Source organism: Salvelinus fontinalis, chromosome 18, assembly GCF_029448725.1.
Source record: "Salvelinus fontinalis isolate EN_2023a chromosome 18, ASM2944872v1, whole genome shotgun sequence".
Classification (NCBI taxonomy): domain Eukaryota; kingdom Metazoa; phylum Chordata; class Actinopteri; order Salmoniformes; family Salmonidae; genus Salvelinus; species Salvelinus fontinalis.
In genome coordinates this window covers 50,682,967-50,709,382 of record NC_074682.1, presented here as the reverse complement: position 1 = coordinate 50,709,382, position 26,416 = coordinate 50,682,967, and the positions used below count along the sequence as shown (strand labels likewise).

The 26,416-nt window shown below is 44.5% G+C and overlaps 2 protein-coding genes across 4 annotated transcripts in view; one reads left to right on the top strand and one right to left on the bottom strand.

Moving 5' to 3' along the window:
• pltp (phospholipid transfer protein) overlaps nucleotides 1-2,958 on the bottom strand; it is a 30,043-nt gene extending 27,085 nt beyond the window's left edge. Inside the window, exon 1 of the mRNA XM_055869760.1 lies at nucleotides 2,878-2,958. The gene's annotated coding sequence lies outside the window, so the exon portion shown is untranslated. The remainder of the gene's footprint in view (nucleotides 1-2,877) is intronic.
• pcif1 (phosphorylated CTD interacting factor 1) lies at nucleotides 2,444-24,972 on the top strand. Of its 3 annotated transcripts, none has more exons than XM_055869751.1 (16): nucleotides 2,444-2,551; nucleotides 3,800-3,943; nucleotides 4,484-4,608; nucleotides 6,152-6,283; nucleotides 6,546-6,697; nucleotides 15,635-15,789; nucleotides 17,429-17,576; nucleotides 18,847-18,930; nucleotides 19,406-19,505; nucleotides 21,208-21,370; nucleotides 21,715-21,884; nucleotides 22,691-22,777; nucleotides 23,207-23,391; nucleotides 23,659-23,752; nucleotides 24,045-24,220; nucleotides 24,562-24,972. In XM_055869751.1, the coding sequence occupies exons 2-16, from the start codon at nucleotides 3,820-3,822 to the stop codon at nucleotides 24,899-24,901; spliced, it is 2,235 nt and encodes a 744-aa protein (XP_055725726.1). In that variant the 5' UTR covers nucleotides 2,444-2,551; nucleotides 3,800-3,819; the 3' UTR covers nucleotides 24,902-24,972. The 3 variants fall into 3 exon arrangements, with proteins under 3 accessions (XP_055725726.1, XP_055725728.1, XP_055725729.1); XM_055869753.1 differs by having other exon boundaries at nucleotides 2,446-2,551; nucleotides 3,786-3,943; XM_055869754.1 differs by lacking the exon at nucleotides 2,444-2,551 and adding an exon at nucleotides 3,406-3,492.
• Nucleotides 24,973-26,416: the final 1,444 nt, after the last annotated feature.

The window sequence follows — 26,416 nt, the reverse complement described above, 5'->3', positions numbered from 1 at the left end:
TGTCAACTGCGTTTATTTTCAGCAAACTTAACATGTGTAAACATTTGTATGAACACAACAAGATTCAACAACTGAGACATAAACTGAACAAGTTCCACAGACATGTGACTAACAGAAATGGAATAATGTCCCTGAACAAAGGGGGGTCAACATCAAAAGTAACAGTCAGTATCTGGTGTGGCCACCAGCTGCATTAAGTACTGCCGTGCATCACCTCCTCATGGACTGCACCAAATGTTCCAGTTCTTGCTGTGAGATGTTACCCCACTCTTCCACCAAGGCACCTGCAAGTTCCCGGACATTTCTGGGGGGAATGGCCCTAGCTCTCACCCTCCGATCCAACAGGTCCCAGACGTGCTCAATGGGATTGCGATCCGGGTTTTTCGCTGGCCATGGCAGAACACTGACATTCCTGTCTTGCAGGAAATCACGCCAGAACGAGCAGTATGGCTGGCGGTATTGTCATGCTCAAGGGTCATGTCAGGATGAGCCTGCAGGAAGGATACCACATGAGGGAGGAGGATGTCTTCCCTGTAACGCACAGCGTTGAGATTGCCTGCAATGACCACAAGCTCAGTCCGATGATGCTGTGACACACTGCCCCAGACCATGACGGGCCCTCCACCTCCAAATCGATCCCACTCCAGAGTACAGGCCTCAGTGTAACGCTCATTCCTTCAACGATAAACGTGAATCCGACCGTCACCCCTGGTGAGGCAAAACTGCGACTCGTCAATGAAGAGCACTTTTTGCCAGTCCTGTCTGGTCCAGCGATGGTGGGTTTGTGCCCATAGGCGACGTTGTTGCTGGTGATGTCTGGTGAGGACCTGCCTTACAACAGGCCTACAAGCCCTCAGTCCAGCCTCTCTCAGCCTATTGTGGACAGCCTGAGCACTGATGGAGGGATTGTGCGTTCCTGGTGTAACTCAGACAGTTGTTGTTGCCATCCTGTACCTGTCCCGCAGGTGTGATGTTAGGATGTTCCGATCCTGTGCAGGTGTTGTTACACGTGCTCTGCCACTGCGAGGATGATCAGCTGTCCATCCTGTCTCCCTGTAGCTCTGTCAAAATGGCATCTCATTGCAATTTATTTCCCTGGCCACATCTGCAGTCCTCATGACCCCTTGCAGCATGCCTAAGGCACGTTCACGCAGATGAGCAGGGACCCTGGGCATCTTTCTTTTGGTGTTTTTCAGTCAGTAGAAAGGCCTCTTTAGTGTCCTAAGTTTTCATAACTGTGACCTTAATTGCCTAAGCTGTTAGTGTCTTAACGACCGTTCCATAGGTGCATGTTCATTAATTGTTTATGGTTCATTGAACAAGCATGGGAAACAGTGTTTAAACCCTTTACAATGAATATCTGTGAAGTTATTTGGATTTTTACGAATTATCTTTGAAAGATAGGGTCCTGAAAAAGGGACTATTCTTTTTTTTCCTGAGTTTATGTAACTCTGTATGCCTACACATTTCAAACAACCCAATCACACCTGAGACACAGTAACTATCATAAAAATCTATTTTTTGAGATCATGTGCAAGGCACAGATAGCGTTGGTTGTTAGAAGCCTCTGAAATAGAAATGCCGTCTTTTTGTAGGCAGTAACTCCGCAATGATTAGTTGAACAAAGCCTGTAGGAAAATTTTATTTTTGTTAGGTTTTTGGATAAACGCCGAAAATAAGGTCTGTGGTAAACACAGGCTTAGGAGATCATACAAATGTTGTTCTATGAGATAATCTTCATCAGCTACTGTCACTTTCTGTGCATCGAATCATTTATGTAATCAAAACAAGCACATAAAGGCTTCATAATTCATAAACTGACAGATATTATTCCATAAAACAAAACATAAGATCTCCTAAGCATGTGTTAAACTCAGACCTTATTTTCATTGTTCATCCCAAAACTCCATTCTTTCCCCATAGGTAATGGCTGAACAAATCAGAGGTAACTTCCAGTTTTAAGGACTACAACTTCTACTTTCCCAAGACCCAAAATGTGTTTCTATTTTTATAACATGTATATTATTTTTTATAATATTTACCATTCAGTAATAATAAGAGGGTAATAAGAGAGAGAACAGCAACATGAGTTGAAAGTTGTTCATTTATTATTCTTCACATACGTAAATAACAGACATATCACACAGGCATAATAAAGTATTCTAATAATATGAGAATAAATACATAGACTAATGAGCATGTAGCTGAAGGCTATCAATGGGGAATGTAGCCACAGTACAAAACATGCCATCGAAATTATTACTGGTTAAATAGTTCCGACGAGTTTGCAAATGTGTTTTTGCATGATTACTTTCACAAGCGATGTTGTGAAGAACTATTTCTGTAATGCCTACCTACAAATGCCCTTCTACATATGGCTACTTCTCAATGACAATGTTTTCCTGAAACGACAACTAAACTGGCGCGTGCGCAATACCAAGGCCCGAGTCCCCGATACAAGATGGCGGAGAAGGTGGGGAGGGAGAGGCGGAGGCGGGTACGGATTGAATAGAGCAAAGCCTATACAGGGTTCTCAACAAACCTCTACAAGGTAAGGGGAATAACCAATTTAGCGCTACAGCAAGGGCATGGGCAGGTGGTGGAATATGCGGGGTATCATATTATCTACTCAAAATGCACGCGTTGTCATTGCACGAAATAAACAAACAATATTGCCTGCAAGGGGTGCAGTGGCTATGACTCGAGAGCGCGCGCGCCATCTTGTCTTAACCAAAGTGCGCGCCCAAAATTATGTATGTGTTTGAAATAAGGGGGTCAGATACGCCTCCATTCTCTATTTTGACAACATACACGGGTAGTCTTACTAACTCTCGTCATTTTTATGTCTCATTAACCCTGTTTCGTACAGTATCCTACCGTATTTTAAATGTTTATTCCACGTATCCCCCGCCTAGGTTCCGAGATGATGCCGTTGCCTTTTGTTGTGTAGCGCAGCTACCCAGCGTTTTCCCCTCCTCCTTCGTGTTTGTTTTCGGGCAGCTCGAACTGGGGTGGGCGGTGTAGCAGGCGCATGCGTGTCCTTCTTTTTCCCATTTGTGTTATCAACGACAAAGATAGAAAACGCATCTCCAAGATGTCAATTTGGAGTGTTCTATCTAAATCACATTTAAATAAATCATGAACCACGTAGCTAGAACGTATAGCTAGCTACTAGCTACATGTCCCATACGTAACACATTCGTGTTAGCTTAACTAGTTAGCTAGCTAATATAATGTTCACCAGTGTAATCCCCACCGCTGGTTTCACTTTGTCGTTCTTAGGGACTATCTATCCAGATATTATGGTATCTTGCCTGCACTATGTTGGCAATAACACCTTGTGCAGGCACAACACATTCTAGCTCGCTACTGTAGACTAATCATGCGCTCATTTAACGTTTCACTGTTAAATGTTCAACCGTGTCGCGCGAGCAACTGTTATTTTTGCTACTGCAAAACACACTACGACTCTGGCATGAATCTATCATTTAGGTAATTAAAGAGTAGTAGTAGTAGGCTACCATTCACACCAGACTGTATCCGTAGAAATGTCCATTAGGGTCTGGTTTTTAAAATGCCAGGAGGATCAAAACTTGCTTGATTTTCATTTCGGGAAAGCATGTCCAATCACCACTTGGTTACCTTGGAGATTGTGGAACATGTTTACATTTGATCACATAAAATAATAGTAATTATTTAGACCGTGTTCTGTCATTTAAAAAAAGTAGCTTACACAGTATTTTTACCTGGCAATGTGAACTGAATACCCCTTTACTGATATGCAGCCTTTTATTTTCAGGACAGGACAGATGAGGAGAGATGACAAGTGAGAATCACGCAACAGTGAAGGTGGACACCTCTATGGTGATGTCTCCCACAGGCTCTGCCACACAGGGGTCTCCTGTCTCACCTTCAACCAGCAAACCAATGCCAGAGTTGCCAGGTAAGATAGCCAGTGCTTGACTTGGACTAACATAGGTGCATGTACTCATTTTGGGTGCTGGTGTTTACATTTAGGTGTAGGAGCTCCACAATACTTTTGAGATAATATTCTATATGTGGAACAGGAGCTGAAGCAGTAAAGCATTTGAGGTGCCGGTACTCCTGCCCAAGTCTCAGCACTGAAGATAGCCCTGGTGATAGATATGGCATAACTCAGCTTTCCGCTCTGCTTACCAAGCATTCTTACAATTATTTTAAAACCTAATGTATACCCTAAGTAGGCAATGCAAGTAAACTACAAAAAATGGGGATCCTACGCATTGAGTTATGAATTGCGGGCTGCAAACGTCTGTAGTTTTGCTACACAACGCCATTTTGCGGAGCTACTTGTAGTTCTTTCATGTGTATATATGTAGGGTATAAATTAGACCTAGTCTTGAGATCATTGCTGATGAAGGAAAGATTGCTGGCGCTGTCTATGATGACATGCAACTGAATGGAGATAGATTAGACATTTCTGACACCTTTCCTGTTTGTGCAGACGAACTCGTCCAGGCAGGCTGGTCAAAATGCTGGAGCAAGCGGGAGAACAGGCCCTACTGGTTCAACCGCTTCACCAATCAGTCGCTGTGGGAGATGCCAGTCCTGGGGCAGCATGATGTCATTGTGAGTGAAAAATGGGTGTAGCTGCTTGTTTTGTGACAGATGGGTTGTTGGAAGAGCGTGCTTGTTTGAAATGGAAAAGCGTTATTGTAACTTTTGATAAAGGAAAACATCAAGACGAAGCAGCTCCTTTCCAGGCTGCATGACATCCGGTTGTGATTAGGAGTACCATAGGGCAGCGCACAATTGTTCCAGAGTCGTCCGGGTTTGGCCGGGGTAGGCCATCATTATAAAGAATTTGTTCTTAACTGACTTGCCTAGTTAAAAAAATAAAAAAAGTGGGATGTACTGTTGAGCGCTACACCCTGAGGGGTTCGTGCTGATTGGTCGGAGATTGTGACAGCCGGTTAAATGTCGTCCCTTGAGAAAACAAGAACAAGATGTATGTCAGGAGAAGTGCAGTATTATGATAAGGAGACTTATACTTGGAATACGGAGGAGGAATGGAGGGGAATAAGAGAAGCAGAAGAGGTCAGAGAGAGAGGGGGAGGACAACGACGGTGAGCTTGAGTTGGTTAAAAATGGTGGGGAAAAGGGAGATGGTTTGTTAAAGAAGAATGGTAGAAAGTGTAAGCAGAGTGCGCTGAAGACAGGAGGAGAAATGGAAGTGAATGAGGTCGATGTATCGGAGGTGGTAGGTGTGGTGAAGTTCTCAAAGCCCGAGGCTTGCACCGAGGGTCAGGATAAAGATGAGTCTGTGACATTAGGAGTGAAGTTTTTAGAAAAAGTGGACCCTTGCCTTTTGGCTGATCTATTTGTGGTTTCATGGTGGATGAAAACAGAGTTGGGTACTGTGGAAGTGGGTAACCAGAAGTGGTCTTGTGATAATTGTTTGTGTTTTTGCTGGTCAGAGGGAAAAGGCGGTCGGCGTTAAACGAATGGGGGAAAGAAAAGGGCGCCATTGAAGGAGTGATAGGGGGGGGGGGGGGGGGGGGTCCGGAGATGAGTGGTGTGAGTAGTAGATCTGTACCAGCACAGAGGGATAAAAAAAACAAGTGTTCTATGTTTAAGTGAGATTAGGTTTTTAGAATTTAAAGCAATGGTTATCAATTGTACTGCAGGGATGGAACGTAAGTCACAGAAATTGAGGTTGTGGTGGCAGTTGCAGAGAGGTATTTGGGTGTGCGTGACTTGACATCAGAAGCGTTACAGGGTGTGTTAAGTGGTAGTGTCCCATCCTTTCAGGTTGTTGGCATGAGGTAGGAATAAATACATTTAATTAGTGGAGTAGGGGGGTGTTGTTTTTGTTTGTTAGTGTGGTGTTAGATGGTAGGGTATTTGTTTGTTTTTTTCAAGCAAAGTATAAGGGAGATTTACTCTAGTCTAGTAGGTGGCGGAAATGCAACAATAATTCGATGTCAACCGCTGTTAAACCTCATCGAAGAAAATGATTTGGGACAGAGGGGATAATTATCCTTCTCAAGTTCTGTTCCAAGTACCTCAGGTTCTCTTTTGTCTCTTGATGGAGCTTGGCTGAAACTCCTTTTATATTTTCCTGTTCTGCTCCAAACTTGGCGGCTTGTCTGTTTGTTCCTGTCTTTCTTAGTCTGACCCGCTGGGTTTGAACGCTGCCCCGGCCGAGGGGACGGGCGACGCCGGCGTGGGCAACGGGCAGCGCAAGAGACGCCTGTCGGAGGAGGCCGCCCAGGGGGGTCCTAACAGCTTCAAGAGGTCCAAGGTGAGTCATTGAGCAGAACACGTTTCTTACACCTTCAATGCCGTAAAATTATACAAGCGTGACCATTTTCACGCTTCTTTACCAATGTGATTCACTTTCGAGCTTATCTATTAGACCACGCAGTGCTGTCTTGCCTGACATGAAGAAAGTCATGTTTTACTGGAATTGACTGGAGTCCGTTGTCTCTAGATTGTTTCATACATTTATTATTAGAATATTTCCACTGTCAGTCTAATCCGATATGTGACTGTGTCATTGACAGATGGAGGTTGGTATACCTGTAACCCCAACAACCCCGATAGTTCCCATCTCACCCATTACCCCCGGGGCTAAGCCTTGGAACTCTACCACAGGCACAGAAGACAAGCCAGGGCAGCATTCTATACCCGCACCAGCCCCATACCGTCCCAGCGTGTGAGTACAGCCACATCACAATCGCTGGAATTGATATGTAGACTAGAGGTCGACCGATTAATCGGCATGGCCGATTTCAAGTTTTCATAACAATCGGCATTTTTGGAAGCTGATTATGTCCGATTACATTACATTCCACAAGGAAACTGCGTGGCAGGTTGACCACCTGTTACGCGAGTGCAGCAGGAACCAAGGTAAGTTGCTAGCTAGCATTAAACTTATCTTATAAAAAAACAATGAATCTTCACATAATCACTAGTTAACTACACATGGTTGATGATATTACGAGGTTAACTAGCTTGTCCTGTGTTGCATAAAATCAATGTGGTGCCTGTTAAGTTATCATCGAATCACAGCTTGCTTCGCCAAACGGGTGATGGGTTAACAAAAGCACAATCGTTGCACGAATGTACCTAACCAACCCTAACCATAAACATCAATGCCTTTCTTAAAATCAATAAACAGAAGTATATTTATTTAAACCTGCATATTTAGTTCATGTTAGCAGGCAATATTAATTGGGGAAATTGTGTCACTTCTTTTAGGTTCATTGCACGCAGAGTCAGGGTATATGCAACAGTTTGGGGCGCCTGGCTCGTTGTGAACTAATTTACCAGAATTTGCCATAACATTGAAGGTTGTGCAATGTAACAGTAATATTTAGACTTGGGGTTGCCACCCGTTTGATAAAATACGGAACGGTTCCGTATTTTACTGAAAGAATAAACATTTTGTTTTCGAAATGATAGTTTCCGGATTTGACCATATTATTGACCTAAGGCTCGTATTTCTGTGTTTATTATAATTAAGTCTATGATTTGATATTTGATAGAGCAGTCTGACTGAGCGGTGGTAGGCAGCAGCAGGCTCGTAAGCATTCATTCAAACTTGACTGCGTTTGCCAGCAGCTCTTAGCAATGCTTGAAACACAGCGCTGTTTATGACTTCAAGCCTATCAACTCCCGAGATTAGGCTGGCAATACTAAAGTGCCTATTAGAACATCCAATAATCAAAGGTATATGAAATACAAATGGTATATTGAGAAATAGTTGACTCGTCATAATTCCTAAAAACTACAACCTAAAACTTCTTAACTGGGAATATTGAAGAACTGGGAATATTGAACCACCAGCTTTCATATGTTCTGAGCAAGGAACTTAAACATTAGCTTTTTTACATGGCACATATTGCACTTTTACTTTCTTCTCCAACACTATTTTTGTGTTATTTAAACCAAATAAAGTTGGTTTCATTATTTATTTGAGACTAGATTTTATTTATGTATTATATTAAGTTAAAATAGAAGTGTTCATTGTTAATTCAGTTTTGTTGTAATTGTCATTATTACAAATATATATATATATATTTTTGGTCCTCCAAAAATCGGTATTGGCGTTGAAAAGTCATAATCGGTCAACCTCTAATGTAGGCATCTCATGGACACTGCCTGAGGAAGACCTTTTTGGTCGAAATGCGTTGCAGTGGGGGTCCTGCTGTAACATATGTTGATCTGCTCATGTCTGTAAATATTTGTATTAGGGATGTAACAATTCACCTATATGCATTGGTCCAGATTCACATGTTTAAAATACGACTACATCGGTCCGTGGACCCCAAACTGATCCAAATGTAGCATGCGTTGGTCATAAAAAGTATTCAAATTTTACAAACCGCTGATTCACTAAAATGTTTTGCTCATATTACTTTCTTCATTCCGAAAATACCTAATCTACTGTGACAACTGATGCTTCCTCTCGTTCAGTGTCGAACTAAGCATGTAACTGTGTTGACAGTCATTGATGTACAAGTCATTTTGCGTGCCGAACAACCCTAGGGAATATCAGTAGCCTCGTCAAACTGCGCACTGTGCCCACCCATATGGTGGGTAGCCTCTTCCTGATCTTGCACATCAGCGCGGCACCATAAGCATTAAAATGCTACAATGGCTTGCTCGATATTAGGCTTCATTAGTTGAGTAAAGACCTATGTAATTTGCTAGGTTATTATCTATGCGCTGTTGAAAATGTGTGTGTTACCGGAATAAAAGTAAGCTACCGGAAACAATAGATTATATTTTGATTGTTCAGGTTCACGATCAGCAATAGTTTTGTAAGTTTTGCTTTAAACAATTTATTTTGTATTTAACCTTTATTTAACTAGGCTAGTCAGTTAAGAACAATTTCTTATTTACAATGACGGCCTACCCCGGCCAAGCCCTAACGACACTGGACCAATTGTGCGCCGCCCTATGGGACTCCCAATCACAACTCACAACTCCCGTCCGGTTGTGATGCAGCCTGTTATTGAACCAGTGCCTGTAGTGACTCCTCTAGCACTGAGATGCAGTGCCTTAGACTGCTGCACCACTCGGGAGCCCAACAATCAGTGTGATGTTTTGATATACAGGGTAAAGTTGATCATTTCATTACGAGGAATCACTTTTGCGAGGCATACTGCATGGCCAAAGCGGGGGGAGAAAATATCAATCAATCAATCAATCAATTTTATTTTATATAGCCCTTCGTACATCAGATAATATCTCGAAGTGCTGTACAGAAACCCAGCCTAAAACCCCAAACAGCTAGAATGCAGGTGTAGAAGCACGGTGGCTAGGAAAAACTCCCTAGAAAGGCCAAAACCTAGGAAGAAACCTAGAGAGGAACCAGGCTATGAGGGGTGGCCAGTCCTCTTCTGGCTGTGCCGGGTGGAGATTATAACAGAACTATGCCAAGATGTTCAAAAATGTTCATAAGTGACAAGCATGGTCAAATAATAATCATGAATAATTTTCAGTTGGCTTTTCATAGCTGATCATTAAGAGTTGAAAAACAACAGATCTGGGACAGGTGGCGGTTCCATAACCGCAGGCAGAACAGCTGAAACTGGAATAGCAGCAAGGCCAGGCGGACTGGGGACAGCAAGGAGTCACCACGGGCGGCAGTCCCGATGCATGGTCCTAGGGCCCAGGTCCTCCGAGAGAAAGAAAGAGAGAAGGAGAAAATTAGAGAGAGCCAAGATTTTCAAAATGTTCATAAATGACAAGCATGGTCAAATAATAATCAGGAATAAATCTCAGTTGGCTTTTCATAGCCGATCATTAAGAGTTGAAAACAGCAGGTCTGGGACAGGTAGGGGTTCCATAACCGCAGGCAGAAGAGTTGAAACTGGAATAGCAGCAAGGCCAGGCGGACTGGGGGCAGCAAGGAGTCACCACGGCCGGTAGTCCCGACGTATGGTCCTAGGGCTCAGGTCCTCCGAGAGAAAGAGAGAAGGAGAAAATTAGAGAGAGCCAAGATTTTCAAAATGTTCATAAATGACAAGCATGGTCAAATAATAATCAGGAATAAATCTCAGTTGGCTTTTCATAGCCGATCATTAAGAGTTGAAAACAGCAGGTCTGGGACAGGTAGGGGTTTCGTAACCGCAGGCAGAAACAGTTGAAACTGGAATAACAGCAAGGCCGGGCGGACTGGGGACAGCAAGGTGTCAGCATGCCCGGTAGTCCTGACGTATGGTCCTAGGGCTCAGGTTCTCAGAGAGAAAGAGAGAACGAGAGAATTAGAGAGAGCATACTTAAATTCACACAGGACACTGGATAAGACAGGAGAAGTATTCCAGGTATAACCAACTGACCCTAGCCCCCCGACACATAAACTACTGCAGCATAAATACTGGAGGCTGAGACAGGAGCGGTCAGGAGACACTGTGGCCCCATCCGAAGAAACCCCCGGACAGGGCCAAACAGGAAGGATATAACCCCACCCACTCTGCCAAAGCACAGCCCCCACACCACTAGAGGGATATCCTCAACCACCAACTTACAATCCTGAGACAAGGCCGAGTATAGCCCACAAAGGTCTCCATCACAGCACAACCAAGGGGGGGCGCCAACCCAGACAGGAAGTTCACGTCAGTAACTCAACCCACTCAAGTGACGCACCCCTCCTAGGGACGGCATGAAAGAGCACCAGCAAGCCAGTGACTCAGCCCCAGTAACAGGGTTAGAGGCAGAGAATCCCAGTGGAGAGAGGGGAACCGGCCCTGGAGAGACAGCAAGGGCGGTTCGTTGCTCCAGAGCCTTTCCGTTCACCTTCACACTCCTGGGCCAGACTACACTCAATCATATGACCTACTGAAGAGATAAGTCTTCAGTAAAGACTTAAAGGTTGAGACTGAGTCTGCGTCTCTCACATGGGTAGGCAGACTGTTCCATAAAAATGGAGATCTATAGGAGAAAGCCCTGCCTCCAGCTGTTTGCTTAGAAATTTTAGGGACAATTAGGAGGCCTGCGTCTTGTGACCGTAGCGTACGTGTAGGTATGTACGGCAGGACCAACTCGGAAAGATAGGTAGGAGCAAGCCCATGTAACGCTTTAAAGGTTAACAGTAAAACCTTGAAATCAGCCCTTGCCTTAACGGGAAGCCAGTGTAGGGAAGCTAGCACTGGAGTAATATGATCAAATTTCTTGGTTCTAGTCAGGATTCTAGCAGCCGTATTTAGCACTAACTGAAGTTTATTTAGTGCTTTATCCGGGTAGCCGGAAAGTAGAGCATTGCAGTAGTCTAACCTAGAAGTAACAAATGCATGGATTAATTTTTCTGCATCATTTTTGGACAGAAAATTTCTGATTTTTGCAATGTTACGTAGATGGAAAAAAGCTGTCCTTGAAACAGTCTTGATATGTTCGTCAAAAGAGAGATCAGGGTCAAGAGTAACGCCGAGGTTCTTCACAGTTTTATTTGAGACGACTTTACAACCATCAAGATGAATTGTCAGATTTAACAGAAGATCTCTTTGTTTCTTGGGACCTAGAACAAGCATCTCTGTTTTGTCCGAGTTTAAAAGTAGAAAGTTTTCAGCCATCCACTTCCTTATGTCTGAAACACAGGCTTCTAGCGAGGGCAATTTTGGGGCTCCACCATGTTTCATTGAAATGTACAGCTGTGTGTCATCCGCATAGCAGTGAAAGTTAACATTATGTTTTCGAATAACATCCCCAAGAGGTAAAATATATAGTGAAAACAATAGTGGTCCTAAAACGGAACCTTGAGGAACACCGAAATGTACAGTTGATTTGTCAGAGGACAGACCATTCACAGAGACAAACTGATATCTTTCCGACAGGTAAGATCTAAACCAGGCCAGAACTTGTCCGTGTAGACCAATTTGGGTTTCCAGTCTCTCCAAAAGAATGTGGTGATCGATGGTGTCAAAGGCAGCACTAAGGTCTAGTAGCACGAGGACAGATGCAGAGCCTCGGTCTGACGCCATTAAAAGGTCATTTACCACCTTCACAAGTGCAGTCTCAGTGCTATGATGGGGTCTAAAACCAGACTGAAGCATTTCGTATACATTGTTTGTCTTCAGAAAGGCAGTGAGTTGCTGCGCAACAGCTTTTTCTAAAATTTTTGAGAGGAATGGAAGATTCGATATAGGCCGATAGTTTTTTATATTTTCCGGGTCAAGGTTTGGCTTTTTCAAGAGAGGCTTTATCACTGCCACTTTTAGTGAGTTTGGTACACATCCGGTGGATAGAGAGCTGTTTATTATGTTCAACATAGGAGGGCCAAGCACAGGAAGCAGCTCCTTCAGCAGTTTAGTAGGAATAGGATCCAGTATGCAGCTTGAAGGTTTAGAGGCCATGATTATTTTCATCATTGTGTCAAGAGATATAGTACTAAAACACTTAAGTGTCTCTCCCGATCCCAGGCCCTCGCAGAGCTGTGCAGATCCAGGACAGCTAAGCCCTGGAGGAATACGCAGATTCAAAGAGGAGTCCGTAATTTGCTTTCTAATGGTCATGATCTTTTCCTCAAAGAAGTTCATGAATTTATTACTGCTGAAGTGAAAGCCATCCTCTCTTGGGGAATGCTGCTTTTTAGTTAGCTTTGCAACAGTATCAAAAAGAAATTTTGGATTGTTCTTATTTTCCTCGATTAAGTTGGAAAAGTAGGATGATCGAGCAGCAGTGAGGGCTCTTCGGTACTGCACGGTACTGTCTTTCCAAGCTAGTCGGAAGACTTCCAGTTTTGTGTGGCGCCATTTCCGTTCCAATTTCCTGGAAGCTTGCTTCAAAGCTCGGGTATTTTCTGTATACCAGGGAGCTAGTTTCTTATGACAAATGTTTTTCGTTTTTAGGGGTGCAACTGCATCTAGGGTATTGCGCAAGGTTAAATTGAGTTCCTCAGTTAAGTGGTTAACTGATTTTTGTCCTCTGACGTCCTTGGGTAGGCAGAAGGAGTCTGGAAGGGCATCAAGGAATTTTTGTGTTGTCTGAGAATTTATAGCACGACTTTTGATGCTCCTTGGTTGGGGTCTGAGCAGATTATTTGTTGCGATTGCAAACGTAATAAAATGGTGGTCCGATAGTCCAGGATTATGTGGAAAAACATTAAGATCTACAACATTTATTCCATGGGACAAAACTAGGTCCAGAGTATGACTGTGGCAGTGAGTAGGTCCAGAGACATGTTGGACAAAACCCACTGAGTCGATGATGGCTCCGAAAGACTTTTGGAGTGGGTCTGTGGACTTCTCCATGTGAATATTAAAATCACCAAAAATTAGAATATGATCTGCTATGACTACAAGGTCTGATAGGAATTCAGGAAACTCAGAGAGGAACGCTGTATATGGCCCAGGAGGCCTGTAAACAGTAGCTATAAAAAGTGATTGAGTAGGCTGCATAGATTTCATGACTAGAAGCTCAAAAGACGAAAACGCCATTTTTTTTTTTGTAAATTGAAATTTGCTATTGTAGATGTTAGCAACACCTCCGCCTTTGCGGGATGCACGGGGGATATGGTCACTAGTGTAACCAGGAGGTGAGGCCTCATTTAACACAGTAAATTCATCAGGCTTAAGCCATGTTTCAGTCAGGCCAATCACATCAAGATTATGATCCGTGATTAGTTCATTGACTATGACTGCCTTTGAAGTGAGGGATCTAACATTAAGTAACCCTATTTTGAGATGTGAGGTATCACGATCTCTTTCAATAATGTCAGGAATGGAGGAGGTCTTTATCCTAATAAGATTGCTAAGGCGAACACCGCCATGTTTAGTTTTGCCCAACCTAGGTCGAGGCACAGACACAGTCTCAATGGGTATGGCTGAGCTGACTACACTGACTGTGCTATTGGCAGACTCCACTAAGCTGGCAGGTTGGCTAACAGCCTGCTGCCTGGCCTGCACCCTATTTCATTGTGGGGCTAAAGGAGTTAGAGCCCTATCTATGTTGGTAGATAAGATGAGAGCACCCCTCCAGGTAGGATGGAGTCCGTCACTCCTTAGCAGGTCAGGCTTGGTCCTGTTTGTGGGTGAGTCCCAGAAAGAGGGCCAATTATCTACAAATTCTATCTTTTGGGAGGGGCAGAAAACAGTTTTCAACCAGCGATTGAGTGCTGAGACTCTGCTGTAGAGCTCGTCACTCCCCCTAACTGGGAGGGGGCCAGAGACAATTACTCGATGCCGACACATCTTTCTAGCTGATTTACACGCTGAAGCTATGTTGCACTTGGTGACCTCTGACTGTTTCATCCTAACATCGTTGGTGCCGACGTGGATAACAATATCTCTATACTCTCTACACTCGCCAGATTTAGCTTTAGCCAGCACCATCTTAAGATTAGCCTTAACGTCGGTAGCCCTGCCCCCTGGTAAACAGTGTATGATCGCTGGGTGATTCGTTTTAAGTCTAATACTGCGGGTAATGGAGTCGCCAATGACTAGGGTTTTCAATTTGTCAGAGCTAACGGTGGGAGCCTTCGGCGTCTCAGACCCCGTAACGGGAGGAGTAGAGACAAGAGAAGACTCAGACTCAGACTCCGACTCGCTACATAATGGGGAAAACCGGTTGAAAGTTTCTGTCGGCTGAATGAGCGACACCGGTTGAGCATTCCTACAGCATTTCCCTCCAGAAGCCATGAGAAAGTTGTCCGGCTGCGGGGACTGTGCGGGGGGATTTATACTAACGTTACTATCTGTACTTACTGGTGGCACAGACGCTGTTTCTTCCTTTCCTACACTGAAAATACCCTTGCCTAACGATTGCGTCTGAAGCTGGGCTTGCAGAACAGCTATTTTCGCCGTAAGGCGATCGTTCTCCTGTATATTATGAGTACAGCGACTGCAATTAGAAGACATCATGTTAATGTTACTACTTAGCTTCGGTTGTTGAAGGTGTTGACGAACCATGTCCAGATAAAGCGTCCGGAGTGAAAAGGTTGAATGAGGGAAAAAATAAGCTCTCTAAATGGTCAAAACCATTCGGTTTTGAGATGTGTTGAAATCCAAAGTTATGCTATATATTCATTGGCTATGTCATAGCTGTTTTGTAAATGATAAATGTTGATACATTACAAGCTCAAACACAATTGACAAAAATGACAAGTTCATTAGTGGCCAATGGTGATTTCAGAACCAAAGGGGGGAAACAAAAAAAACAGGCTACATTGCCCTAATCTGATAGTGGTAGTTGCCTAGTCTCCCTTATGACTCAGATGAGGTGACTACATAGTATACACCATAGACGTGTCATTCACACACACGGACAGACAGATGTCGGCTCAGACAGAAGTCAGCTCGTGAGTTCCATCAACAGCAGATTTACATTTTGAAAATTATTATGTTTATGCGTTGAAACGACTCGCACTGATTCGTTCTCCAATCAAACCGAATCGCTTCAAACTAAATTGTACCGTTCCTGTATCGTATCAGAGCCCATGTATCTAGATACGTATTGAATCGTCTTGAAAGGGAAATGTACACATCCCTAATTTGTATAGCCTATAGTGCACCCACAGTTCACAATCGTGTGATCTCTGCAATATACAGGGCAGGCGGGTCTCCTTTGTCTTGTTTTGGATTTTATGTAGCACCGTAGCTAATACAGTTCTGTCAAGTTGAAATAACCAGTTATATTGATCCTGTGGTAGAATATACTGGGACCTGGATGTTCAAACGAACGCAGTGATCAGAGAGAGACCCCCTGCCAACCATCTACCGCCCCACCCGGAGATGGAGCTCCAACGTGCCCAGCTCACCACCAAGCTACGGCAGCACTACCACGAGCTGTGCTACCAACGAGAAGGTACATTACCCATGCAACTGCAATTGTGTCAAGTCAAACATTTTTTATTTTTTTAACTTTTTATTTCTAGCTTTTGTTACCATAAAGTCTTACTTTTCGAGGTGCATCCCCATTAGGCAGCTAGACGTTTACTTTCTAGATCAGCATTAAGTGCATGTCTGAAACAGTGCTGACTCTTCACTTTTTTGTCACTTTTTTTTCTTTCTACACTGCTCAATATTTTCTAAGCCATTGTGGTCACTCATCCACCCCTGCTACTGGAGTGCAGCAGGGTGGGCAGGTTTTCACTCTAGCCCAGGGTCATGTTCATTAGGCACCGAACGGAAGACCACGGACTGAAGCGGCGAGGGACTAGCTGAACTTTTCGTATAAGCAACACTTATTCTCCATTATGAAATGGATTCAAATATTTTCCCTAATGCATGCCCTAGTGAACACAACTCAGGGGCCGGTTGCACCAGTTGGTCGTAACTCTACGTCCAATGTAAAATGCGCTCTATGCCGGTCCTAAACATTTGACTTGTTGCTACACCTGGGTGTAGATTTGAGTGAGCAGGCGTAGGGTCTTAAATTGGGACTAGACTTTACACCTAGTAGGGAGCAGGGGTAGGGTGTTAATTTGGGACTCGATTCTTACACCTAGTAGCGGGTAGGGTGTTAAATTGGGACTCGATTTTTACATCTAGTAGGGAGCGGGTAGGATGTTAAATTGGGATGATCTTCTTTCATGATGCAGAAAATAGCTAACTATATTTTCAAAAGGATGTGAGCCTAGTTTTCATATTTCATAACCTCTGGGCTTTTCGAGTTACCTATACGTGAGTCAATAACAATATAATACACTTGATCTATGCTACATAGCATGTTGATTGTGTCAGATCAGATATTGGCAAACAAAAATATGAGCTGCCACCACTTGTTTGCCCAGGCAGAGATCAAATAACCAAGTATACAGACGGAGATTCAGTCAACAAAATCACGTTGATTGTCAGACAAGTCAAGGGCTTTTAGTCGTGATACAGCCTAGGCTACTAAGAGGGTGAAGAGCAAAATAACCCACCTGTTATACTAGGCTACATAGCTAACTAACATGCTAGTAAAATGTTCTGACCGAAGATCATGAACACTCACCTCAATTTGGCTAACATTTTCTAGCCTACTTATTTCCAATATTTTCATTGTTCAGTGATATCAATTCCCACAGTAATTATTGATTGATTCCATCCAGATGTGGTGGTGGTGGTGGTGGGTGACGCGAAATGCCTCGCAATGTTTAGAACTGCCACGAGAATGGTAATAGCCGATTAACGGGCGCTGCCTAGCAACCATCCTTATGAAGCATTAAATCTCATGAAGGCGCATTGCTGATGCCGGACTTAGCTACGATTAGTCTTACTGTTAATGCAACAGGTGTAAATTCTGATCCTGAAGTCGGTCGTAGCTACGCCCGTCCTAGCATTTAAGACTTTTTCCCCTTCCGCCCAACTTGTGCAACCCCGGCCCCAGGTGTTGCTTTTCTAATTTTTCATTATGAAATGGATTCAAATGTTGTCCCTAAAGCATGCCCTAGTGAACACAACCCAGGGGTTCCTATTCTCGGCTGACCTTGATGATCATTGATTTTCCCCTTATCTAATAGGTATCGAGCCCCCGCGGGAGTCCTTCAACCGCTGGCTGCTGGAGCGCAAGGTGCTGGACAAAGGGCCAGACCCCCTACTGCCCAGCGAGTGTGACCCCATCATCTCCCCGTCCATGTTCCGAGAGGTCATGAACGACATCCCCATCAGGTCAGTGGGAAAGAGAATCTGTATTAGTCCTAGGGTTAAATATTTGCTTGATTGATCATGCTTGGTGTAAAGGAGCTCATGGAATAGTCCCAACGACTGCAAACCCCACCCATAAGACACGCAAACCATCAAAGGATTCAAAAGATTTAAAATGTACTTTTTGATCCGAGGTCGTATCTCTAGATACCAATTCTAGTCTACCCTGGGATGGACTTGATTCACTGTGGTTGGTATGGCTAGATTCCGTTCAGGTCTTCATTGTGAATTATGTTGTCTGATAGAGCTGGGAGTTGCCAGGGACGATACGATATTTTCTAAATACTTTGATGCCGATACAATATTTATTGTGATTCGATGTTCCAAACACATTTTTCACCAAATGTCTGCTGCAGAGGGTCAAAAGAACCATGAGAGGCCTCCCGGGTGGCGCAGTGGTCTAGGGCACTGCATCGCAGTGCTAACTGCGCCACCAGAGTCTCTGGGTTCGCCCCCAGGCTCTGTCGCAGCCGGCCGCGACCGGGAGGTCCGTGGGGCGACGCACAATTGGGCTAGCGTCGTCCGGGTTAGGGAGGGTTTGGCCTGTAGGGATTTCCTTGTCTCATCGCGCTCCAGCGACTCCTGTGGCGGGCTGGCCGCAGTGCGCGCTAACCAAGGGGGCCAGGTGCACGGTGTTTCCTCCGACACATTGGTGCGGCTGGCTTCCGGGTTGGAGGCGCGCTGTGTTAAAGAAGCAGTGCGGCTTGGTTGGGTTGTGCTTCGGAGGACGCATGGCTTTTGACCTTCGTCTCTCCCGAGCCCGTACAGGAGTTGTAGCGATGAGACAAGATAGTAATTACTAGCGATTGGATACCACGAAAAATTGGGGAGAAAAGGGGATAAAAAAAAAACTAATAAAAAAAACATGAGAAAACAAGTTTTGATCAGTCATGGAAATAAAAGTGTTGAAACCAAATTGTCTCCCTATTTAAAAAAAAAAAAAAAGAAAAAAAAAAGAGAACAAGCTATGAATGAAAAATACTGAGTTTTGGTGCAGGTAATGCCAACTAGTGCAAAAATAATATTGCGATATTGTCAAATTATACGATATATTGTCAAAAATAATGTGTTTACTTTTTGCACTATTGTCTGATTTACATTTTAGTATGTGAATTGTCAACACAATGAAATGCCGTCTTAACAATTCACCCCATTTTATGGTTAATTTGGACAATAGCGGCTCCTTTCAACAATTTGTTTTATTGACCACATGTTCTGTCATTTCTTACACCAGGTTGTCCCGCATCAAATACAAAGAGGAGGCCCGAAAGCTCTTATTCAAATACGCCGAAGCTGCCAAGAAAATGATTGACTCGAGGTAGGTGTTTCTGGCACACTAGAGTTAGTTGGCCAAATTCCATTTTTATATGACCTGATATTCTTTGAAATCGTTCCAAGTATGAAGTCAGAGAAGCTCTCAAAGAATTCCAGCTACTAATACCTATATATATATATATAGTACGTTCTATAACTCAAGTGATGACTCAGCATTTTTTAACACCACCGCTTTGACGGCAAGATCCAGATCGTAACATAAAAAGCAACACCATGTCTCGCCATCACACATTTATATGTGCATCCACTGATAAACTTGAATCAGAAACCCATGGCTTCAGATCCAAAACCAAAACCAGTCCGTTCTCTTTCCCCAACTGTCTTACTGGAAAGAAAAGAAAGCTTGATTGGGCTTGTTGAACATAGCATGTGTGTGGGAGCTTGATTTGGCTAGTTGAACGGCACTTTGCTTTGAAATGCTTTGTCTTAGCTGACTGGTGTATCTTATGTCCTGGTAGAAATGCCTCACCAGACAGCCGAAAGGTTGTGAAATGGAATGCAGAGGACACCATGAACTGGTTACGGAGGGACCACTCGGCCAGTAAAGAGGACTACATGGTGTGTGTGGTTTAGAAGTGTGGTGTACTGTATGTACACTGCTCAAAAAAATAAAGGGAACACTTAAATAACACAATGTAACTCCAAGTCAATCACACTTCTGTGAAATCAAACTGTCCACTTAGGAAGCAACACTGATTGACAATACATTTCACATGCTGTTGTGCAATTGGAATAGACAAAAGGTGGAAATTATAGGCAATTAGCAAGACACCCCCCAAAACAGGAGTGATTCTGCAGGTGGTGACCACAGACCACTTCTCAGTTCCTATGCTTCCTGGCTGATGTTTTGGTCACTTTTGAATGCTGGCAGTGCTCTCACTCTAGTGGTAGCATGAGACGGAGTCTACAACCCACACAAGTGGCTCAGGTAGTGCAGTTCATCCAGGATGGCACATCAATGCGAACTGTGGCAAAAAGGTTTGTTGTGTCTGTCAGCGTAGTGTCCAGAGCATGCAGGCGCTACCAGGAGACAGGCCAGTACATCAGGAGACGTGGAGGAGGCCATAGGAGGGCAACAACCCAGCAGCAGGACCGCTACCTCCGCCTTTGTGCAAGGAGGTGCACTGCCAGCGCCCTGCAAAACAACCTCCAGCAGGCCACAAATGTGCATGTGTCTGCTCAAACGGTCAGAAACAGACTCAATGAGGGTGGTATGAGGGCCCGACGTCCACAGTTGGGGGTTGTGCTTACAGCCCAACACCGTGCAGGACGTTTGGCATTTGCCAGAGAACACCAAGATTGGCAAATTCGCCACTGGCGCCCTGTGCTCTTCACAGATGAAAGCAGATTCACACTGAGCACATGAGCACATGTGACAGAGTCTGGAGACACCGTGGAGAACGTTCTGCTGCCTGCAACATCCTCCAGCATGACCGGTTTGGCGATGGGTCAGTCATGGTGTGGGGTGGCATTTCTTTGTGGGGCCGCACAGCCCTCCATGTGCTCGCCAGAGGTAGCCTGACTGCCATTAGGTACCGAGATGAGATCCTCAGACCCCTTGTGAGACCATATGCTGACACATGCACATTTGTGGCCTGCTGGAGGTCATTTTGCAGGGCTCTGGCAGTGCACCTCCTTGCACTAAGGCGGAGGTACCGGTCCTGCTGCTGGGTTGTTGCCCTCCTACGGCCTCCTCCACGTCTCCTGATGTACTGGCCTGTCTCCTGGTAGGGCCTGCATGCTCTGGACACTACGCTGACAGACACAGCAAACCTTTTTGCCACAGTTCGCATCCTGGATGAACTGCACTACCTGAGCCACTTGTGTGGGTTGTAGACTCCGTCTCATGCTACCACTAGAGTGAGAGCACTGCCAGCATTCAAAAGTGACCAAAACATCCGCCAGGAAGCATAGGAACTGAGAAGTGGTCTGTGGTCACCACCTGCAGAATCACTCCTGTTTTGGGGGGTGTCTTGCTAATTGCCTATAATTTCCACCTTTTGTCTATTCCATTTGCACAACAGCATGTGAAATTTATTGTCAATCAGTGTTGCTTTCTAAGTGGACAGTTTGATTTCACAGAAGTGTGATTGACTTGGAGTTACATTGTGTTATTTAAGTGTTCCCTTTATTTTTTTGAGCAGTGTATATGTGGCAACAACAAAATAATCCATGGCTGTATACATTTCACTTCAACGGAATGTACACTGACATGTATAATGTTTAAAAAACGGATCCCAAAACAAATCCTCCCCCTCAGGATCGTCTGGAGCACTTGCGTAAACAGTGCGGTCCCCACGTAGCAGCAGTGGCTAAAGACTCTGTGGAGGGGATCTGTACGAAGATCTACCACATCTCAGCAGAGTACGTGCGACGCATTCACCAGGCCCACCAGACGTTGCTGAAGGACTGCAACATGCCGGGTGAGACGTGCTAAATCGCCTCGCACTCTGCACCATGCTTTACCATCTGACTCATACGGGACCACATTGGTTACATTGGTGCACAACCATAGAAATGGATTGACTCTGAATGCCGATGTCCTTTCTAATCATTCAGTATCTTTGCGCCCAACTAATTTAGCAACTTATTTAAAAAAAATAATAATTTTAAAGTATGTTGTTGATATTGTGGTTTTACTCTGAATTTAGGCTGTTCAATATCCATGATGGACTGGTTGTGTTGTGGTTTTTCTTACTACCAACTTACTGTTTTTTTAACTTATTTTTGCTTTACTGTTATCCCTCATTCCCTCCCTCTCTCCCAGACCCAGAGGCAGCAGATGTGCAGGACAGGCTGGTATACTGCTACCCCATTCGGCTGGCCTTGCCCTCGCCGGCTCAGCCGCGCGTGGAGCTGCACTTTGAGAACGACATCGCCTGCCTGCGCTACAAGGGAGAGATGGTCAAGGTCAACCGCAGCTACTTCACCAAGCTAGTGAGTAATGTTGTAGCAGCGATAATGTGTATATTATTAAAAGTACAAATATACACTGAGTGTACCAAACATTATGAACACCTGCTCTTTCCATGACATAGACTGACCAGGTGAATCCAGGTGAAAGCTATGATCCCTTATTGATGTCACCTGTTAAATCCATTTCAATCAGTGTAGATGAAGAGGAGACAGGTTAAAGAAGGATTTTTAAGCCTTCAGGCAGTTGAGACATGGATTGTGTATTGTTGCCATTCAGAGGGTGAATGGGCAAGACTAAAGATTTCACTGCCTTTGAACGGGGTAGGTGCCAGGCGCACCGGTTTGTGTCAAGAATTGCAGCGCTGTTGGTTTTTTCACGCTAAACAGTTTCCTGTGTGAATCAAGAATGGTCCACCACCCAATGGACATCCAGCCAACTTGACACAACTGTGGGAAGCATTGGAGTCAACATGGGCCAGCATCCCCGTGGAAAGCTTTCGACACCTTGTAGAGTCCATGAATTGAGGCTGTTCTGAGGGGATAAGGGGGTCAACTCAATATGGTATTCTTAATGTTTTGTACATTCAGTGTTTGCAGGTGCACTGGGGTGTCATTGGTTGAGCGTTGATACTAGCACAGTACCACTGAGTGTTTGTAATGCATGCAATCAGAAGTCCTACATGACCAGAGAGATTAATTGCTCTCTTGTTTGAGAAACTGCCAGGATGTAATCCTGGTGGATATAATTGACTAGCATTGCCTTCTGGCACATGGCGTGCCCTCTGCTAAATGACTCTCCTCTCTATCCACACCATGCTTTCTTTCAGGAGCTATTATACCGATACAGCTCCATCGACGATCCCAGGTTCGAGAAGTTCCTGTCACGAGTGTGGTGCCTTATCAAGAGATACCTGGTAAATTAGGGGTTAGACCCCTGCCGTTGATCTCCTCACCTCCGTCACCCCTTACTTCACCTCCCCCTCACCCCTTACTTCACCTACCCCGTCACCCCTTACTTCACCTACCCCGTCACCCCTTCACCTCCCCCATCACCCCTTACTTCACCTCCCCCTCACCCCTTACTTCACCTCCCCCATCACTCCTTCTACCCCTGCCTTTTTGACTCACTGCGCTTTCTATATATTTTATTCAATCTCTTCACTGCCAAAGTATGAAGCCATCTGTTGGGAGGCGATGTTCTTATAGTCCACTTTCCCTCCATTTCGTGATGACAACCACTGTCCCGTTACTCTTTCTCGCCATCTCTTCTGTCTGGCTACGTCTTGACATTTGTTGTGCTGATGTCATCTTTTATTGTGCTGATGTCACTATTTGTCGTGCAGGTGATGTTTGGTGCCGGGGTGAATGAGGGGACGGGCTTACAGGGGGCTCTCCCTGTTCCCGTCTTTGAGGCCCTCAACAAGCAGTTCGGGGTGACCTTTGAGTGTTTCGCCTCGCCACTCAACTCCTACTTCAAGCAGTTCTGCTCTGCCTTCCCCGACACAGATGGCTTTTTCGGATCCAGGGGGTAGGTTTAGAATCACAAAAAAACAGAAAAAAATATTTGCTTCTCATCCCAAAGAATACATATTATATGTTCTCTATCCCATTGTTTCTCAACCTCTGGACCAGGGACTCTTGCCTATTTTACAATGCTAGTTTCAATGTGAGAAACACTGGTCTACCCCATCACAACTAAACCGAGACCACCCAGACATGGTCCGTGTACTTTTAGTTTTTGTTCTTCTATGGTTTTCTAGTTTGAGCCTGTTCTAAAATGTTCTTTGCCTCCCAGGCCCTTTCTGAACTTCTCACCAGCCAGTGGGTCCTTTGAGGCCAACCCTCCCTTCAGTGAGGAGTTCATGGATGCCATGGTGACACACTTTGAGGTGCTCCTCCTTAGTAATTTACTCATTGCTTGTTAAACGCATTTAAAGTGATGATTCACCCCTCATTCAAAGTCTGTTCGATGTGTTTATACTTCAAAAGTGGTATGAGTCCATATACCACGTGCTGTGTAGATCCCACTGAATGTATTAGGAGAAAATCTGCAGGACAAAAATCCAACATGAACAGGGGGAACAATTAGCACCATTTAACTCCAGCTTAACTTTCAACTGAACTGTTCACTTTTGAATTCCTGGGAGAGTTTGTATTTAACAAATGTACTGTGTCCTATAGAAACTGCTGGAGAAGTCCAGCGAGCCTCTGTCCTTCATCATCTTCGTCCCGGAGTGGCGAGATCCGCTGACCCCGGCCCTCCACCGCATGGAGACCAGCGCCTTCCTCCGCCACCAGATGTCGGTGCCCGCCTTCGAGCATGAGTACCGCAGCGGCTCGCAGCACATCTGCAAGAAGTGAGTGTGTCCAACAGCGCAGGGTCCATTGTTCTGACTAGGGTTGTCACATCACCGTTATAGTGATACTCATGGCATGGAAGAAGGGGAAGAAAAAAAAAACATGAAGCAGACTTAATTTAATTTCTCTTTCTCTTTTAGTCACCCAGAGTCACGTTTTGTTTATTTTCCAAGCTATAGCGCACAATATTTGACATAAAGGACCAACAAGTGTAATGTGCTTTGTGTTTTCACTTGGGAAAATTACACTCCCAGATGTACTGTAAAGAGGACACAAGCGTAGCTGCATTTTGATTTGTATGAAGGGAGTTTCAATGGCTCTCTCTCGCTGTCTCTCTCAGGGAGGAGATGTACTACAAGGCCGTCCACGGCACGGTGGTCATCTTCCTGCAGAATGCCGCCGGCTTTGCCAAGTGGGAGCCCACACCGGAGCGCATCCAGGAGCTGCTGGCAGCCTACCAGGTCTCCAGGCGAGCCTTGGGCTCCCCAGGTCCCTCCTCCGCTCCCACTACGCTCTCCCCGGCCAGTGCAGGGGGGTCAGGCGACAAAGACTCTATTGCCTCCAAAACGGCACCCGAACGATCAGCCAGTTTGAACACATCACCCGCTCGCCAGGACAACAGCAGTAGTAGTAATCCTGTGGAAAAGACTACACCACCTCCCGAAACAGCCAGCGTTTAAAAGCAGGGTGGGGGACGTAGGTGAGGATAGGGAGCGTTTAGTGGTGGGGGTAGACCACAAATGGTGCTGAGTGGGGGGGGGGGGGGGGGGGGGGGGTTTGGTCTTTTGACCAAATGAGTGGACTACGAAGGAGGGCCTCCCTTAAAATCAGTTTACTTTCTCAACTATTTAATATTAGTTCTACTAGGTTTTTATAATTCTGGTCGTAATTTACTGTAGTAACGCTTGTTGCTTTTTATCAATGTAGCTAGTGGTTGTGGTTTACTAGGATTCCTTTTTTCTATCATTGATGCTGTCGTCGTCAGTAATTATTGGTTAATTCTAGTCATTGTTCATTGGCCTTTTTGAAGTACTGTTTGTCTCAAATGGCACCCTGGGAATAGGCTGCTATTTGGAACGCACGGTTAGTGATCTGCTCCCAAGCAGCGGGACTTGGCTGTCAGTTTTGATGTGTGGAATTGAAAAATGTGTATTTTTAAAGACTTAAATTTTGTTTGTCCAAATCCCTTCTAATCCTTAATAGGTACAGGATGGAGGTGTCGTTGGGTAATAAGGCAGCTATGTTTCTAACCCCCTTAAGCCGACAAACAGTTTAGAGGCAACCCTTGTACATACGACAGACAGCCAGCAGTAAGTTAGAGTACTGAACGAGAGAGATTCAGGCCTTTATATTGCTGCATTGCATTGTGGACTACTGTTATGCAGGTCAGAAATACCAGAGTAGTAGTTCCATATTGGCCCTGTCCAAGTCCATGCACCGTTTCCATATCTGCGGTTGAAGAAAGCTCATCAAATTGTTAACCGGTTTCCCGATACACGCAAAATACAGGCCTTTAATACATCTTAAAATGGCAATATTTTGTAAACCATTGGCTCGAACAACAGCTGAATTATTCTTATTTTCCCCCTGCGCTATATGTAAGTCCAAAGTAACAACTACGAAAGGAGTTGAACTGGCTTGTTGAGCAAAATGTGTCCCTTCCCTTAGAGCCCTAACCCACCTCTTTTAAAATAAAGAAAAGCACTAAATGAAATTATATCTGATGTAAAATTATACCCTCTTTAAACATAGAAAAAATGTAGATTGTGTTAAACCTTGGTTGTGGTGTTTTCACATTGTAGTATGGCATAGAAAAATAGATTAGTTACGTTGTTTTTAATCCCTCCAATCTCAATTGTATTTTTTGTAAATGTTTACACCAGTATGAGATTAGAACGCATCACTGGGCAGCACAATGAATGTAAAATTGAAAAGGCAAAACATAAGGTCATGATGCCTTGCGTCCGACATGGCACTCTATACCCTCTGTAGTGCCCCAATTTTGGGCTCTGGTCAAAAGAAGTGCCCTACATAGGGACTAGATTGCCCTTTGGGACGCAACCCCAACCAAGAGCCTCACTTCGGCCTCAGTCATCGAGGGGAGAGAATTAATGTATAAAAAAACAAGATGAAAGACAAATGTTATTGTACAATTCCTCCATCGTATGAAAAATGTGTCTCTGTCCTTGTAAACT

Excerpts from the sequence above, each read along its gene's own strand:
- pcif1 (XM_055869751.1), top strand. The coding sequence starts at position 3,820 with ATGACAAGTGAGAATCACGCAACAGTGAAGGTGGACACCTCTATGGTG. Across the intron at positions 18,931-19,405 it reads AAGAAAATGATTGACTCGAG|AAATGCCTCACCAGACAGCC; the intron begins GTAGGTGTTTCT and ends ATGTCCTGGTAG. Across the intron at positions 23,753-24,044 it reads CCATGGTGACACACTTTGAG|AAACTGCTGGAGAAGTCCAG; the intron begins GTGCTCCTCCTT and ends TGTGTCCTATAG.